General features: G+C 45.0%; 1 protein-coding gene across 1 annotated transcript in view; it reads right to left on the bottom strand.

The window, feature by feature from the left end:
• Positions 1 to 18,398, bottom strand: part of cadm1b (cell adhesion molecule 1b) — a gene marked incomplete at its 5' end in the record, with an annotated part of 172,790 nt that overhangs the window by 29,204 nt on the left and 125,188 nt on the right. The window contains 3 exons of the mRNA XM_084310984.1: positions 10,783 to 10,955; positions 11,848 to 11,944; positions 14,920 to 15,078. Coding sequence (XP_084167110.1) covers positions 10,783 to 10,955; positions 11,848 to 11,944; positions 14,920 to 15,078 — 429 coding nt within the window. The remainder of the gene's footprint in view (positions 1 to 10,782; positions 10,956 to 11,847; positions 11,945 to 14,919; positions 15,079 to 18,398) is intronic.

The following is an 18,398-nucleotide window of genomic DNA, read 5'->3' as shown; positions in this document are numbered from 1 at the left end:
AGAAAGAAAGAAAGAAAGAAAGAAAGAAAGACAAAAAGAAAGAAAGAGACAAAAGTCATTGATGATGGGTGCAGGTGCTATTATGTATAGTGCAAACTCAAGAATCTAAATGTGTGTTGTTATTTTAGTTACTCCCATGATGTCGATATGAGTTCTGCATTTTCATACTCATACACTGTTATACCAGGACTGTGTCATACATTACGTGTTAATCCTTTTTAATAAACAAATTTGTATACAACAACAAAAAAGTGACCAAAAAAGAAAAAAAAATTTCATGGAAGCGATTCGCTTACATCCCACAGCGTATAAAGTCCAGCTGTACTTAATTCCCGGAGACCACTCTCTCCTCTTCCTGGGCTGCGACGCAAGCTCTGAGTGATATCATCTGTGCCTATAGTGTCGTACTGATTAGGCCTTTGAATAACAACCCCCCCCCCCCCCCCCCAAACTACACAACGAGAGATACAAAATGGAGGCCAATCCAGGTATGCGACGGTGCTGAGGGGTGGAAGGGCCCCTCTCTCACCAGGGAAATCTGTGTCTGTTTGTGGCTCCGGGAGAGATAGCGGGGCCCCTCGCTGCGGAAGAGTCACAGCAGGGGGAAATTGGCTCGCTGTCTCCATGCCTCTGCTGTCTGTGCTCCATCAAAAGGCCACGGCGGGGGACCACACACTTCCAAACTAATGATAAAACATCAAGGAGCAGCATAATGTCGCCACTGGGAACGGGATCCAGGGTGGGGTTGGGGGTGGGGGTTGGGGGTGGTAGACGGGGGGAGGGTACAGGGTATCAGGGAACAGATTCGCTCTGACAGTGGGGAGATTTCTATCCCTGTGAGCGAGGGCAGACTCTCTCTCTCTCTCTCTCTCTTCTCTCTCTCTCTCTCTCTCTCTCTCTCTCTCTCTCTCTCTCTCTCTCTCTCTCTCTCCTCTCTCTCTCTCTTCTCTCTCTCTCTCTCTCTCTCTCTCTCTCTCTCTCTCTCTCTCTGCTCTTCTCTGTCTCTTCTCTCTCTCTCCCTCTCCCTCCCTCTCGCTGTCTCTCTCTCTCTCTCTCTCTATCAGGGCCTCTCTCTATCAGGGCATCAGGAACAGATTCGCCGCTGACGGTGGGGGAGATTTCTTTCCCTGTGACCGAAGGCAGCCTGATAGCTGATGTGTCAGTGTCTGGACGGGGGAATTGGCCATCCAGAGTGGAGGGCCTTCACCAAGGCCCTGGATGGGATGTGGCACGTGTAACACCAGAGCCGGGGCGAGAACTCCCCACGGGCAATTTCCAGGCTGGACGCCTCCTCGCTCAGCATTCACTGAGGGCTGAAATATGAGCGCGTATCGGAGGCGCCGTATATCAGGGTGCATTTGTATCCGTGAGGAATTTTGATATGGGAAATTCCGACTAACAAATTGAAACAATGTAGGGAAAAATTGTTTCGCTATATGACCGCTTAAGCCTGACTGGACCCGGGCCTTTACGCCGAACGGGCGCTTCGAGCAATTTCACTGTTGCAGACAAATTTCCAATGTCGGAAAATAAAATCATGCGAGTTTTACCTCGGTCTGTCTCGGCCTATCTGATCAAAAAAAAATCTAACTTTTTTTTTATATTATCGGTGGGGTATAAATCTTGGCTCATGCGATGTGTGAGACGCACACCCGCATGATTTATATCCCCTACAGTAACCAATGAAATGATGAAATGAACAGACCAATGAAATGAACTGACTGGCCGGTAAATCAGAAACTCTTGGGTACACGGCGCACTAAACAAAGAGAAACCAAACGGCCCAGCGTCTTGTTGTATAGAGCGTTTTTGGTGAAATTTATACCGAGGAGGGAGATTCAGGAGGCTTGCAGCCGCGTGGAGCCCGAGTTCTGAAGGAAATGTTTTATGCCATCGATCTTTTCTAAAAGAACGCGCCCTTAAATGATATGCCATCTGCGCCTATGGACCTGTATCGCGACAACATTTCCTGATTGTAGCACATAAATCCATAATGGCCTTTTGTTTGAATCTCAATTTTCTGATAGCTTGTTCATTTGTCTTTTAGTGTCAGAGAGAGAGAGAGAGAGAGAGAGAGAGAGAGAGAGAGAGAGAGAGAGAGAGAGAGAGAGAGAGAGAGAGAGAGGGAGGGAGGGAGAGAAGGGAGAGAGAGAGAGAGAGAGAGAGAGAGAGAGAGAGAGAGAGAGAGAGAGGATGCTCACGTGACAACAAAACGTTAGCCAGAGCCTTTAATTACCTGTCTTTATACTTTTATTAAAGGTTGTCTTTAGCCCATGTGAAAAAAGTTCTATCGAATTAAATACAATAGCATGGGCTTATTATTCACAGATGAAACCTATAGAAGTACATCTGTCTATATATATATATATAAAGCTAGAAGAAGAATACCTTCAAAAGAAAGAAGGGACTGCACACTCCTCAGAACTGGTTTTTTATTTTTTATTTTTTTTGCACATGTTTCGCTTCTGCTTCCTCAGGTGCTATATATATAGAAATATATATATATATATATACACCATGTGTTTTCCAACGTGTTAGCCCTGGAAAAGTGGGCTAAAATAAACAATCTCAGAAAGAATCCTGAGTCTTATATACAGTATATCCCAGTCTTTGAAAACCGCACTTCTAGGACTAAAACGTATGACTAAATTGTAGTTAAATGTGAGGGGGTGTCAGACTTTACTCTTTCAAAGTCTACACTTATAGTGTATCGTAGGCACATACGTTTCAGTTGTTTGTTTTCGGTTGGTTAAAAGTTATGCATATAACCGGTTAACCGTCTGTAGTGTGGTAGTGAAAGGGTAACCTTCTGTAGTGTGGTCGTGAAAGGGTTAACCTTCTGTAGTGTGGTAGTGAAAGGGTTAACCTTTTGTAGTGTGGTAGTGAAAGGTTAACCTTCTGTAGTGTGGTAGTGAACGGGTTAACCTTCTGTAGTGTGGTCGTGAAAGGGTTAACCTTCTGTAGTGTGGTCGTGAAAGGGTTAACCTTCTGTAGTGTGGTAGTGAGAGGGTTAACCTTCTGTAGTGTGGTCGTGAAAGGTTAACCTTATGTAGTGTGGTAGTGAAAGGGTTAACCTTTTGTAGTGTGGTAGTGAAAGGTTAACCTTCTGTAGTGTGGTAGTGAACGGGTTAACCTTCTGTAGTGTGGTAGTGAAAGGTTAACCTTCTGTAGTGTGGTAGTGAAAGGTTACCCATATGTAGTGTGGTAGTGAAAGGTTAACCTTCTGTAGTGTGGTCGTGAAAGGGTTAACCTTCTGTAGTGTGGTCGTGAAAGGGTTAACCTTCTGTAGTGTGGTAATGAAAGGGTTAACCTTCTATAGTGTGGTAGTGAAAGGGTTAACCTCTGTAGTGTGATAGTGAAAGGTTAACCTTCTGTAATGTGGTAGTGAAAGGTTAACCTTCTGTAATGTGGTAGTGAAAGGGTTAACCTTCTGTAGTGTGGTCGTGAAAGGGTTAACCTTCTGTAGTGCGGTCATGAAAGGGTTAACCTTCTGTAGTGTGGTAGTGAAAGGGTTAGCCTTCTGTAGTGTGGTAGTGAAAGGGTTAGCCTTCTGTAGTGTGGTAGTGAAAGGGTTAGCCTTCTGTAGTGTGGTCGTGAAAGGGTTAACCTTCTGTAGTGCGGTCATGAAAGGGTTAACCTTCTGTAGTGTGGTAGTGAAAGGAAACTCCCCGAACGAGTTCCAAGCTCCAGATGACTCGTGGCGATCTTTGACTTTCTGTGACCGTTGGAGATTTCTAGGTCAACGTGTCAACAGCCGAGTGAACCGCGGAGCTAAAGGCAGCATTGTTCTCCTGCCAACTGGCAGAACGTATACGAGGCGTAGTGCCTGGGTGGGTCAACTCTGGCCAGACGGGGCTGTTGTTGGAAACAGGCCTCTATATGAGCAGATTACTCCCACACCTGATACCAGCCAAGGGGGGAACTCACAGCCCGCTGCGAAGGACACCCACATGGGAGAGAGAGGGAGAGAGAGAGAGAGAGAGAGAGAGAGAGAGAGAGAGAGAGAGAGAGGGAGAGGGAGAGAGGAGAGAGAGAGAGAGAGAGAGAGAGAGAGAGAGAGAGAGAGAGAGAGAGAGAGAGAGAGAGAGAGAGAGAGAGAGAGAGAGGGGGAGAGAGAGGGAGAGAGAGGGAGAGAGAGAGAGAGAGAGAGAGAGAGAGAGAGAGAGAGAGAGAGAGAGAGAGAGAGAGACTAGCCTCTTCCTCAGCCTTTTACAGCCACATACAGTACAATATGGGGAACACGGCAGCAATGGATTTGGCAGATTTACTGCGCTCTATTGATGTTGTCCAAAAATGAAACGGAATTCTTTTATTTCTTGAGAGTAAGAGACTTAAAGGTCACATATTGTGGAAAAACTCACTTCTTCAGTGTTTGTCCCGTTGGGTGTCTGGTGGGCCCACTAACACTCAAACGGTGAAATAAAACAACCCCAGTCATTGTGATTACCATGATTTCTCTGGGCTGCCTAGGTTAGAAGACATGTAAACATACAGTACTTCAAGGAGCCATTCAGGTTTGCCTCTCTGCCGTACGTCAATTTGTTTAATTGGGCGAGAAGAAGTAAGACACGCAATCACTAGATTATACCTCCTATTTGCTCTGCGACGCCTAGTTTGATCCGAATTTCGTGAGGCGCAACCATAGTTCACACACGCAGTTCTTCTGGAGCCGTTGGGGAACAGCAGCTCATCTGCATTTAAAGCTACAGGCCGTCGAGAACAGGACTGAAACGGAGGGGTGTAGAGCACTGCACTTCCGCGTTACATTGAGCTCATGGAGGAGAGAGCGGGGGGAGAAAATATATGAATGTGGATGAGAGACTTGACATTAAGTGGTTGTAGCTACGGCTGTGGGGGTGCCGGACGCGCAAATATTTTCCCTAACGGGGTTGCACTTCCGCGTTCGGTTTGCGCGATCTGATTGGCCACTGACGTTTCTGGTCATGTGACATGTGCGCCAATCGTGTGACGCCTGTTTCTATCACCGGTTAAGCTTAGGCACTCTTTCGAAGTTGGTTAAGGTTAGAGTTTGTTCTTAGAGCAGGCCGATAGAACACCAGCCCTGATTCCAAACTCTAACCTTAACCAAGTTCGAAAGAGTCGCCTAAGCTTAACCAGTGATAAACTAGGCGTTAGGTATAGTTTGCAGGCTGTTCGAGGCGGAAATAGGCGCAGACACAGGCGTCACGCGATTGGCGCACGTGTCACATGACCAGAAACGTCAGTGGCCAATCAGATCGCGCAAACCGAACGCGGAAGTGCAACCCCGTTAGGGAAAATATTCACGCGTGCTGGACACATGATCCAATAGACTTTTATACGCATGAGTCTCCTGAACACGGAGAGACCAATCCCAAGTCGATCGGCACTTTCTCGGCCGAGCTACAGTAGAGTCGCTTTCCCGCACCTACTCCCCGAACTACGCATGCGCAGATTGATGAACCTAGACTCCGTGGGCAATCTGCGCATGCGGAGTTCGGGAGTAGGTGCGGAAAAGGGACTTGCGATTGGTCGCTCCGTGTTCAGGAGACTCAGGCGTATATATAAGTCTATTGGATCATGTCTCCCGCACCCCCACAGCTGTAGCTACAACCAATTAATGTCAAGGCTCTCATCCACATTCATTCATTTTTCTCCCCCCACTCTGTCTGCCATGATTTCAGAAAACCGGAAGTGTTGCTGTGGTCTATAGAGGCTGCCTGCTAGAATGCTTAATCTGAGTGGTATCTTCTGCAAAAAAAGCAGTATAATATGTGACCTTTAAGGACCAGCGTCACGGTAGCAGCAAGGTAAAAGATTATTTCACCAATTCTCATGAAGAAAATGATCATGTCCAAGACGGCTCATTAATAAAACATGTTTCTTGTTAAGCATATTGGCAGTTATCAGACATAGCACATCCACAATAAGGGGTGTTTTGGTAGGTGTACACACTGGCCTCGTGGGATGAAGAGCTGTGTAGATTAAAATAGAAAATACTAATAAGGTCCATAGCAGGTCATGATAAGAGGAAGGAAATAATCATTCTGCAATTCCTCTAAAAAGTGGTGGTGTTTGTCAGGGGTAGGGGGAGCTGGGGGTGGAGGGAGCACGCGGGGGACCATTCCCTTACCACCCAGATACACCTGCTAAGCGCAACACACACAAGGCGGTTATCACGGCAAGACAAACCCATGTTCCTAAACACACACTAATTAAGCTACTGCAGCTAGCATGATTAGTCTGGGAAAACAAACCCTCCGATGGACCACAACATAATTTTGTCTGGTATTTAATCCTCTGGAAAACAGGAGTGAGGATCTCAGACATAATTACACACAGTTATTAGCACCTTTTTGCTAATCTCCTGTGTCTCATTATAACCAAACTAAAGTCATAGAGCTTCCACGGTTGCTTTTAATGGGAGGTGGTATACGGACTGTAGCGTTCGTGTGGGTAGGAAGTTACCCCCGGGCGAGAACGCTAAATCATCTCCAGGATTGGTAACCAGGCAGTATACAAAGCTATTACAGAATCCGCCCACACAATCCACACAAACAACAGTGGGTACATCATTTATAATAATTTAAAAGCCCACCAAAAATATATAAAAAAAAATCGATCCAAAAATGATTAGGATTTAAAATATTCGTATGTAAGCAGGAAGAGTAAACAGACATGCTCCCGGATAATTCCCTGATATATAAAAGTTGAGTTACAGAAATCCAAAAATTCGACCCAAATATTATTAGGATTTGAAATATTCTTATGTAAGCAGGAAGAGTAAGACACCCTCCCAAACAATTCCCTGATATATAAAAGTTGAAGAAATTGTATCATCAGATCAGTGCGGTTATTATCATTCTGCGAGAGAATAAGCGTCCTCATCACAATCGGGAGTTTAGTCACGACAAGAACCTCTGTAAGTGTGTCGTGACTGAGCTATTTGCCAGCAGCATATGCTGTCCTCCAGTTTGGAGGTGATCATTAGGGTCCCATAAGGAACAAAGCAGATGTCATCATCTGCCTGGCAGAACACAATGATGAACAACCCCCAGACCGGCAGAGAAGACGCTGCCTCATATAATAGTGACAATGTCACACCTGCAGGGCGGCCACATCTCCTCCGTATACTGTAGGACCTTCGGCTGATTAAACCTTCACGCAACTTTAGCCGCTTGAAACTTTGTTGCATTGGAGTTGCATAGCGTAAAGCCCTCTGTTGTCAAACTAGTTTCATGCGACGGCCAATCAAAACGCCCACAGCGTGCCAGGTGATGATGCCAAACGAATGATGTTTGTTGATATCTCTTTCCCTTGACAGTAATGATGCACTGTTACAACATTACAATGTAATCCCCGGAGGGATTGGCAACCCTAACAGAGAGATATCTGACTGGCAAGCCGGCCTAGTCGTCCAACATATTTACTCAGTTTGCCAACCATAGGCAATGTTATTGACAGAAAGACTTGCTAGCATAAAGTTAGCTGGCAGGCTCATTTTCACTGGCACCAGTTAAGTGACAGGTCAAGCAGTTTTTACGTTGACAAAGCCAATTATATTAGACATTAGACATTCAGGCTCCTCTCCACCTGTAGGATGGCCCTGGTGGGTCCGGCAACAATAATACCAATCTAGCTATTTAATGTTAAAGGAACACGCCAACATTTTGGGAAATTAGCTTACTGTCTTCTCCAGAGAGAGACAAGAAGATAGATACCAGTTTCCTCTCTGTGCCTTCAGTAGAAAGCTATCTGGCTGCATGTTAGCCTAGCTTAGCACAAAGAATGGAAGCGGATATGACCGGTTAGCCTAGGCATTGTCCAACTAACACCTCTCCCAAAGGCTAACCGGTCATGTCCGCTTCCATTCATTGTGCTAAGCTAGGCTAACATTCAGCCAGATCGCTTTCTACTGAAAACACAGAGAGGAAACTGGTATCTCTCTTCTTGTCTCTTTCTGGAGAAGATGATAAGATAATTTCCCAAAATGTTCCTTTAATGTTAGTAGAATAAACTATTCAATCGAGTGTGTTGCATGGCGTGCAACTTAGATTCCCTTTTTAATTGCGTTGTGTAACTGTCAAGTTGCATGGGAATTATGTGTCATGCAATTTGCAGCCTGCAATTAGGTTGCGTGAAGGTTCACTGTGTAAAAAAAGTAATGAGACGCTTCAAACGGCAGCCTACAGCATAACTCCTCTGACCAATTAACAGGTTTAATAGAATTAGTGATTTCAAACACGAAACTCAAAAGAATCAATAACGGTGATTAGCCGGGGACATACATTTTCCAACGTGTCCTATATTTCACTGTGCACCAAAAGAGGTCTCAACATTCTTCCCTGATCCTTGGACAATCTCTAACTCTGACCTGAGCCAGCTGTTACTCAAGCCACTGTTTCACCTCGAAATGTCATCATGCAAAATCTAATTATTGGAAAGGTACAGATGTCCCAGAAGGTAGGCTACAGGATATAGTGATCAGAGAGAACAGTTGGTAAAGGGATGAATTAATTCCCCACAGGTATGACTGCAAGATGAAAAACGAGAATTATACAGGGAAGATTACACACATATGCTGTGTAATCTATTGCTACATCTGCAGTCACATCTGCATATCCAATATAAAATCATTATGTGCAAGTGGACATATGGTGGTGTAGTCGTGGTTAACACTTGTCGCCTCACAGCAAGAAGGTCCTGGGTTCGATTCCCGCTTGGGGACCAGGTTGCCGGCTTGCCAGGGACCCAGGTAGGGTGACCAGGTGTCCCCCTTTTGGTTGTACCCACCATTTGACCAAATGTCCCCCGTCCCTCATATTGAGAGGATGTCCCTCTTTTCGAAGCCAAAAAAAAACATGCGTCTAAAAGCCCCTCCCTACAGACAGTAAACGTAGCAACCCGCCTCTTGTCCACACACATTGCTCTGATTGGTTATATTATAGTACTTTAGCGCGCTGCTTGCCTGCTTGTGATGTGACTGAGTCGTGACGCTACCTCATATCGCAGATCTGATTGGTTATAGTAATTTAGCGCACTGCTCTGCTCGTGAGAGTTGAACTTGTGACGCTACCTCATATCACAAATCTGATTGGTCAAAAAAAACACAACAACATTACAAGCAAACTAGTTCAAGATGGAAAGCAGTAAAAAGAAACGGACCTGCAGTTACAACCAAGACTGGCAAACGACACATGACTGGGTGAGGCAGATGGCAGGCAATCCGCAGCAGGCTTTCTGTGTTTTGTGTCATAGTTCGTTTTCAATTGCGCATGGAGGAGAATACGACTTGAAGCGCCACAGTGGACGTGAGTCTCACATGAAAGTGGCTCACCAAAAAGAAACATCCAGATCTATGGATACGTTTCTTTTTAAACCAAACAATGATAGCCAGACGGACAAGGTCACTGCAGCTGAGATAACAAGTGTCTATCACACAGTACAACACTCCCATTCATACAGGTCAGCCGACTGTGGTATGAAACTAGCTCCTGTCATTTTGCTAGACTCAGTTATTCTAATAAAAAAATTTACATTATCTATCTGTCCCACTTTGTCCCACCAAAATCTTACTGTTGTCCCACTTTGTCCCACCAAAATTTTACTGTTGTCCCACTTTTGGACTTTTTGCATCTGGTCACCCTAGACCCAGGTGGGGGTATCACCCGGGCCTTTCTGTGTGGAGTTTGCAAGTTCTCCCCCCTGTGCTCGCAAGGGTTTCCCCCCCTCAAAAAGAGATAAAGCCAATGGAAAAACCAGCAGAACAGATCGCTAATGCTGCCGCGTCCCTGATGAAGACGGACAGGAGCACTTGGATTGGTCCCGTGTCTGCTCCCGGCTTCCCTTGGGGGGGGGGGGGGGGGGGGACGACGACGGGATGGGTCAAGCGCAGAGAGGCTTTTCATCAGCGACCCAACACATGTGTGTGTGAATGTAATGTAAATGTAATGTAATGTAAAATGTGAATGTGAATGTAAATGTGAATGTAAATGTAAATGTGTGTGTGTTCCTGCGTGTCGCACCCATCTCACATGTGTGTGTTTGCCGTATGACAAATAAAGACTTCTTCTTAACCTCTTAAAGGAAAACTCCAACATTTTGGGAAATTAGCTTATTTGCCATCAACCTTGGAGTTAGACAAGAAGATACATACCTTTTTTCTTCTCTGTGCATGCAGTAGGAGTAGGAAGACGTTAGCCTAGCTTAGCGTCAGTCGCTGGAAGTATGTTCCTCCATTAGCCTAGTTCCCAACGTCTTCCTACTCCTACTGCATGCACAGAGAAGAAAAAGGTATGTATCTTCTTGTCTAACTCCAGGGTAGATGGCAAATAAGCTAATTTCCCAAAATGTTGGAGTGTTCCTTTAAGCCCGGAGCCCTATTTTCTCAAAATCCGCCTAAAATACATACCTAAGTAAATGGAAGATTGCTCCACTTCTACAAGGTCCTTTTGCATGTTCCTGGTATCTAGGGACATCTATGGATCTCAGGGAATGCAGTCCCAGTGTCAGACATATTGCGTCTGTTACTAGGCTCGAGTAAACTGTGATGAAACAAAGGAGAATATAAATTGAGATTTTTCTCTGCATCTTTGACGGTGAATAACACCATGCTAAAAATGACATGAAAAACTGCCACTGAGCTCGTTCAGCACCATTAACATTAATCCATACAGTCTGTAGACGTGGATTTATGACGTGATGTCATTTTGGGTCCGGTTTCGGACCCGTCGGGCTTAAAGAGGTTAAGTGTAACAGAGCGCAGCAGCATCAGCAGCAGCCGCCACGCATCTCCATACCTACCATAGACGTAGAGGATGTAGTCGTCGTAGGCCTCGCCCACGGCGTTGGACGCCACGCAGCGGTAGGTGCCGTTGTACGACTTGTTGAGGTTCTCGATGTAGAGGTCGGCGCCGGTCACCACGGCGTGCGGAGGCACGTCCTCGTCCACTCTCAGCCAGCTGATCTGATGGGGACTGGGGGGGGGGGGGGGGGGGGGACAAATAGCACACGCATCCCTCATTCAGACCCCTGTCCCACCGTCCACAGCAGAAATCTCTGAATTAAAAGGTCAGCAGCACTCTGATTGGCCGAGGGAGGCCACCAGCAGAAACCTCCAGTCTAATGATGCGTTTTACCAACAATTAATGTGCTAACATTTAAATGCTGCGATGGAATGGAAAGGTTAAGGGACTGAGTGCTTGGACTGACGGAGATGGGATATGACAAAAGATCTGTCTGTCTGTCTGTCTGTCTGTCTGTCTGTCTGTCTGTCTGTCTGTCTGTCTGTCTGTCTGGATGTCTGGATGTATGTACTGTCTGTCTGTCTGTCTGTCTGTCTGTCTGTCTGTCTGTCTGTCTGTCTGTCTGTCTGTCTGGATGTATGTACAGTCTGTCTGTCTGTCTGTCTGTCTGTCTGTCTGTCTGTCTGTCTGGATGTATGTACTGTCTGTCTGTCTGTCTGTCTGTCTGTCTGTCTGTCTGTCTGTCTGTCTGTCTGTCTGTCTGTCTGTCTGTCTGTCTGTCTGTCTGGATGTATGTACAGTCTGTCTGTCTGTCTGTCTGTCTGTCTGTCTGTCTGTCTGTCTGTCTGGATGTCTGTCTGTCTGTCTGTCTGTCTGTCTGTCTGTCTGTCTGTCTGTCTGTCTGGATGTATGTACAGTCTGTCTGTCTGTCTGTCTGTCTGTCTGTCTGTCTGTCTGGATGTCTGGATGTATGTACTGTCTGTCTGTCTGTCTGTCTGTCTGTCTGTCTGTCTGTCTGTCTGTCTGTCTGTCTGTCTGTCTGTCTGTCTGTCTGTCTGTCTGTCTGTCTGTCTGTCTGTCTGTCTGTCTGTCTGGATGTCTGTTTATTATTATTAATACTCACTGTGGTTTTCCTTCTGCAATGCATTGCAGACCTAGATTGTCTCCTTCTCTGGTTAAGCCTTCAGGATATGTGACCACAATCCTGACTTCAGGTTTATCTGAAAACAAAAGGATTGGTTTCACAACTACAGACTTCATTCATTCATTACCGTAATTCACCTACAGCAGCGAAAGCAAAAAATCGAATCATATGAAGATGTTTTGTCTCCTACTGCTTATTTGAGTCCTTATTCTTATTCAGTGGAACTATATCCCCAGGGTAGGGTAACAGAAATTGGAAGGGGAAAAGGGTGGTGATAGAGTATGAGCTCGGTAGACATTCAGCCACTCTACCTACAGCCAATTCTCTCTCTCTCTTATCAATGCTAGCCAAAAGATTACCAAAATGTCAAGCGTTTCCAGGTGAGCTTTCCCTGTCTTTTACCTTGAAAGGTCAGACAAAAACACTTGTCTATCCGAATACATTAATATTCTACACAGTCTACAAAAGGCTACCTCAACCTTTCCTGCTGGTGTTTAACAACCTGTCCCGTATACGTACAATCGATACACCATTTGAGAAACAGAAAATCTCATTCGACACCCGAGCAAAAGTGACTCCTATGGGTCCCGAGGGCCAAACAGAGACCTGTAACTTCAGAATGCCAAGACTGCTGTTTTCTCTAGCGTTCTACACAACATCCGCACACACACACTCACTTTAAACTTTCACCTTTAACATCCACTTTAAACACTTTTTAACATTACACCATATTGTATCTATCTATTTATTCCTAAAAGATGTGCACTACCTCTTCTAGAAGATAGATACCAGTTTCCTCTCTGTGAGTTCAGTAGAAAGCTATCTGGCTGCATGTTAGCCTAGCTTAGCACAATGAATGGAAGCAGACAGTGACGGGTAGCCTTCGGGGGAGAGGTGTTAGTTGGACAATGCCTAGGCTACCCGTCACTGTCCGCTTCCATTGATTGTGCTAAGCTAGGCTAACGTGCAGCCATATAGCTTTCTACTGAACGCACAGAGAGGAAACTGGTATCTATCTTCTAGAAGAGGTAGTGCACATCTTTTAGGAATAAATAGATAAAATATGGTGTAGTGTTAAAAAGTGTTTAAAGTGGATGTTAAAGGTGAAAGTTTAAAGTGAGTGTGTGCGTGCGGATGTTGTGTGCAACGAGTGTAGAACGCTAGAGAGGAAACTGGTATCTATCTTCTTGTCTCTCTTTAAGTAAATGAGCTGTGCTACTTCTTCCACCACTGCTGATGACGCAGGCTGCAGGTGAAGCTGCTCTGGGTCAGGACAGAACCTCTGAGTCACTCACATTGCACCTCTGAGTCACTCACATTGCACCTCTGAGTCACTCACATTGCACCTCTGAGTCACTCACATTGCACCTCTGAGTCACTCACATTGCACCTCTGAGTCACTCACATTGCACCTCTGAGTCACTCACATTGCACCTCTGAGTCACTCACATTGCACCTCTGAGTCACTCACATTGCACCTCTGAGTCACTCACATTGCACCTCTGAGTCACTCACATTGCACCTCTCTAAGGCTGTCCCCGAAGCCTGTTTTTGGGATTCGAACTTCGTCAGGGTTTTTCGAACGAACGTTCAAACCTTCGTTTTTAATTAAACAATCTTTTTTAAATATTTTTCAAAATACTTTTTTTTTGTATCCTCAAACTAAATCATCAACTTGAATAAAGTGATTAATCTGATTAAATGAGTCTCTTTTTTTATTAAATCAACTTTCTTTAATGAATATAACTTAGCAGTTTTTTTATACTATAATATTAGTGTAGCCTAATATTTATCTGCAACTGTGAAGAAAAACCTCATTGGTTTAAACAGAATGAATACAGATAAAAGAAATAAAAAAAAACTATTATTAAAAATTCAAAATCCAAATTTTGATTTAGAATTCGAATGTTAACGTAACGAACGAACGTTCGAACATTCGGGCTCAGCCTTACACCTCTCAGTCACTCACATTGCACCTCTGAGTCACTCACATTGCACCTCTCAGTCACTCACATTGCACCTCTGAGTCACTCACATTGCACCTCTGAGTCACTCACATTGCACCTCTCAGTCACTCACATTGCACCTCTGAGTCACTCACATTGCACCTCTGAGTCACTCACATTGCACCTCTGAGTCACTCACATTGCACCTCTGAGTCACTCACATTGCACCTCTGAGTCACTCACATTGCACCTCTGAGTCACTCACATTGCACCTCTCAGTCACTCACATTGCACCTCTGAGTCACTCACATTGCACCTCTGAGTCACTCACATTGCACCTCTGAGTCACTCACATTGCACCTCTGAGTCACTCACATTGCACCTCTGAGTCACTCACATTGCACCTCTGAGTCACTCACATTGCACCTCTGAGTCACTCACATTGCACCTCTCAGTCACTCACATTGCACCTCTCAGTCACTCACATTGCACCTCTCTAAGGCTGTCCCCGAAGCCTGTTTTCGGGATTCGAACTTCGTCAGGTTTTTTTTCGAACGAACGTTGGAACTTTCGTTTAAATTTTTTTTTTATTACAAATATTTTTGTTAAATTTTTTATTTATTTTTTGAAAATATCCTCAAACTAAAACCTCAATTTGAATAAAGTGATTAATCTGATTAAATTAGTCTATTTTTTATTAAATTAACTTTCTTTAATGAATATAACTTGCAGTTTTTTTTAATACTATAATATTAGTGTAGCCTAATCTTTATCTGCAACTGTGAATAAAAACCCCATTGGTTTAAACAGAATGAATAGAGAGATAAAAGAAATTAAAGAAAATTATTATTAAAAATAAAAAATTCAAATTTTGATTTAGAATTCGAATGTTAACGTAACAAACGAACATTCGAACATTCGGGCTCAGCATTGCACCTCTGAGTCACTCACATTGCACCTCTGAGTCACTCACATTGCACCTCTGAGTCACTCACATTGCACCTCTGAGTCACTCACATTGCACCTCTGAGTCACTCACATTGCACCTCTGAGTCACTCACATTGCACCTCTGAGTCACTCACATTGCACCTCTGAGTCACTCACATTGCACCTCCAGTCGTTTCTGCGTCTGCAGGTCCTTGACGGCGGGGTGCTCCACGATGCAGTCCACTGCCACGCCGTCGTCCTCCTTGGAGACGGAGAAGCGTACACGGCTGATGACGGTGAACATCCGGTCGTAGGTCTCCTCCACCGTCGACTCACCTATAGGAAACCCAGTTACACATAATGGTAAATGGCGCATTTATATAGTAGTTTTTATCCAAAGCGCGTTACAATTTGTTCCTCACTTTTTACCCATTCACTCACACATTCACACACCGACGGCGGAGGCAACCATGCAAGGTGCCAACCTGCTCATCGGGAGCAATTAGGGGTTAAGTGTCTTGCTCAAGGACACATCGACACGGAGCCCGGGAGGAGCGGGAATCAAACCGTGAACCTCTGGATTACCAGCCGACTGCTCTACCTCCCGAGTCACTGTCGCGGACAGCCACTGTCATGAAAGCAAGTTGACAAAAATCTCTCACCGCCTGCGATAACACATGAATGGAAAATGACTGAAATGAACCATGAATGGCTTTAAGTTCTTTTTTTTAACTACTACTAGCCTACTATTACTCCCCACCACAGTTAGGACAGCCGAAACACAACCAATCTTTCGTCGTAGACTAAAAACACACTATTCAATCAATATCTGAAATTAAAAGTAATGCATGGTAAATGGTGCATTTATATAGCAGCTTTTATCCAAAGCTCTTTACAATTTGTTCCTCACATTCACCCATTCACTCACCCCCTCCTCTACTCCCTGTACACACATGACTGTGTGGCACAGCGGAACAACAACACAATCATCAAATTTGCTGATGACACAGTAGTGGTGGGCCTGATCTCTGCCAACGACGAGAGGGCCTACCTGGAAGAGGTAGAGAATCTGTCGCAGTGTGTTACGATGGGGTTGCTAAATGAAGGTGAGAACACAGTTTGCAGAGAGGGAACGGAGGCAGAGACGAGGAGCAAAGCTTGAGAAATGGATGTTTACTTGAGATCCAAAGCAATACAAACAAAATACTAGAACTACTTACAAAACACTTATCCATACAAAACAACAAAGCAAGGAAGACGACAGGAGACACGACGGGCAGGGGAACACCGAGTCAGTAACAAGCAGGTCTTAAATACTACCACTGATTGTAATGACTAACAGCTGGCAAATGCCAGGCAATAATACAACAAGGCAAAATCTGATAAACACACTAGGAATACACCAAACTAGACACAGAAGACATAATCACACATAACAATCAGACAGGGAGACGACATCACACACAGACAGGGATGGCCCAAGATAACAAATAATTAGATATTAACTCTATTACTTGGAACCAAAACAAGATGGCCGCCTGTACCATCAGGCTAGTCTGGCCACTAGAGGGAGGTAGGGAACCAATGTCAGGAGGTAGGGGACCAATGTCAGGCGGTAGGGGACCAATGTTCACACCATGTCTGTAGTGTTCTCTCTCCCAGGTCTGACCTGACCTGGGAGTGCTGTGGTGTTCTCTCTCCCAGGTCTGACCTGACCTGGGAGTGCTGTGGTGTTCTCTTTCCCAGGTCTGACCTGACCTGGGAGTGTGACAGCAGTGGTGTCAGGAGAACTGCCTCTCCCTGAACGTCAGCAAAACAAAAGAGATGATTGTGGACTTCAGGAGGTCGGGGGTCAGGGACTACAGCCCCCTCAGCATCGATGGGGCACCGGTTGAGAGAGTGAACAGTTTCAAGTACCTCGGAGTCCACATATCCGAGGACCTGACATGGACCACACACATTGACAGTGTTGTGAAGAAGGCACGGCAACGCCTCTACTTCCTCAGGCGCCTAAGTAAGTTCCAAGTCACTCAGAAGATCCTTAAGAACTTCTACTCATGCACAATAGAGAGCATCCTGACTGGCAATATCACCTCCTGGTTTGGGAATAGCACTGCACAAGACCGTAGCAGACTACAGAGAGTGGCCCGTTCAGCCGAACGCACAATTGGAGGGGGGCTTCCCACTCTCCAGAACATTTACAACAAGCGGTGCATGGGTAAGGCTAAGAGAATTATCAAAGACTCCAGCCACCCAAACAACTGCCTCAATGAACTGCTGCGCTCAGGCAAGCGATACCGGAGTCTCATGGCAAGCACAGAGAGACTCAGAAGAAGCTTCTATCCTCAGGCCATCAGAATGCTAAATGACAATAACACTATTTAACAACCATCAATTGCACGCACAGCATACACATCCACACGCACACACTCACTTTAAACAAACAACTCACTGCAGCACCCACTTTACCCACTTTAGAACACCTAAACACACATTATATTTATTGGTAAAGAATTTGCACTACAACCCATACCTCATTACACCTTATTAATCAGAACGATGCTGAGAAGCTAATTCATGCATTCATATCTAGCCGGCTAGACTACTGTAATGCACTTTTCACAGGTCTCCCTAAGAAAACCACAGAGAGGCTTCAGCTAATCCAAAACTCTGCAGCCCGACTGCTAACTAGAACCAAAAGGAGAGAGCACATTAGTCCAGTCTTAGCCGCTTTACACTGGCTTCCTGTAACATTTAGAATTGACTTTAAGGTCCTTCTCCTTACATACAAAGCTCTAAATGGACAGGGACCTAGCTACATCGCCAACACTCTAATAAATTACACACCAGCAAGAACACTGCGATCATCAGCTGCTGGACTACTAGAGGCTCCCAGAAGCAGTCAAAAGAGGATCGGTAATGCAGCCTTTATCAACTATGCCCCAAAACTATGGAACAAACTACCCCAAAACATCAGGGAAGCCAACTCGCTAGACATCTTTAAAAGACAGCTTAAAACCTATCTCTTTGCTCAGGCATTTCACTGATAGATATCTGCTACCACCTAGTGGCAAGAGGAAACATCAGGGATATCCTGACACAACTTGTATTTATTCTTACCCTGCCTACTCTTTTACACTGCCTATCAAATTCATGTGTCGGCTATTGCACTTTTTACTTCTTACTGATGACTATTTTTAAACTGAATCATTTTAAACTATTCTTATTATTCGCTATGCTCGCTCATGCCTGTATTTTATTTTATTTTTTATGTCCGTCGGTTAGTGAACCAGGTTAACTGTGTCCTGGCTGTAGCATTGTAGAACCAGGTTAACTGTGTCCTGGCTGTAGTAGAACCAGGTTAACTGTGTCCTGGCTGTTGTAGAACCAGGTTAACTGTGTCCTGGCTGTAGTAGTAGAACCAGGTTAACTGTGTCCTGGCTGTAGCATTGTAGAACCAGGTTAACTGTGTCCTGGCTGTAGTAGAACCAGGTTAACTGTGTCCTGGCTGTTGTAGAACCAGGTTAACTGTGTCCTGGCTGTAGTAGAACCAGGTTAACTGTGTCCTGGCTGTTAGTAGAACCAGGTTAACTGTGTCCTGGCTGTAGCAGTTTGGTTTGTTAGAACAGACTGTAATCTTATGCTTATGGCAGATC

The sequence above is a fragment of the Notolepis coatsorum genome (genome assembly GCF_963971535.1).
Source record: "Notolepis coatsorum genome assembly, chromosome: 1".
NCBI classification, from domain to species: domain Eukaryota; kingdom Metazoa; phylum Chordata; class Actinopteri; order Aulopiformes; family Paralepididae; genus Notolepis; species Notolepis coatsorum.
Note: the sequence above shows the minus strand (reverse complement) of the source record. Positions and strands in the feature narration are given on the sequence as shown.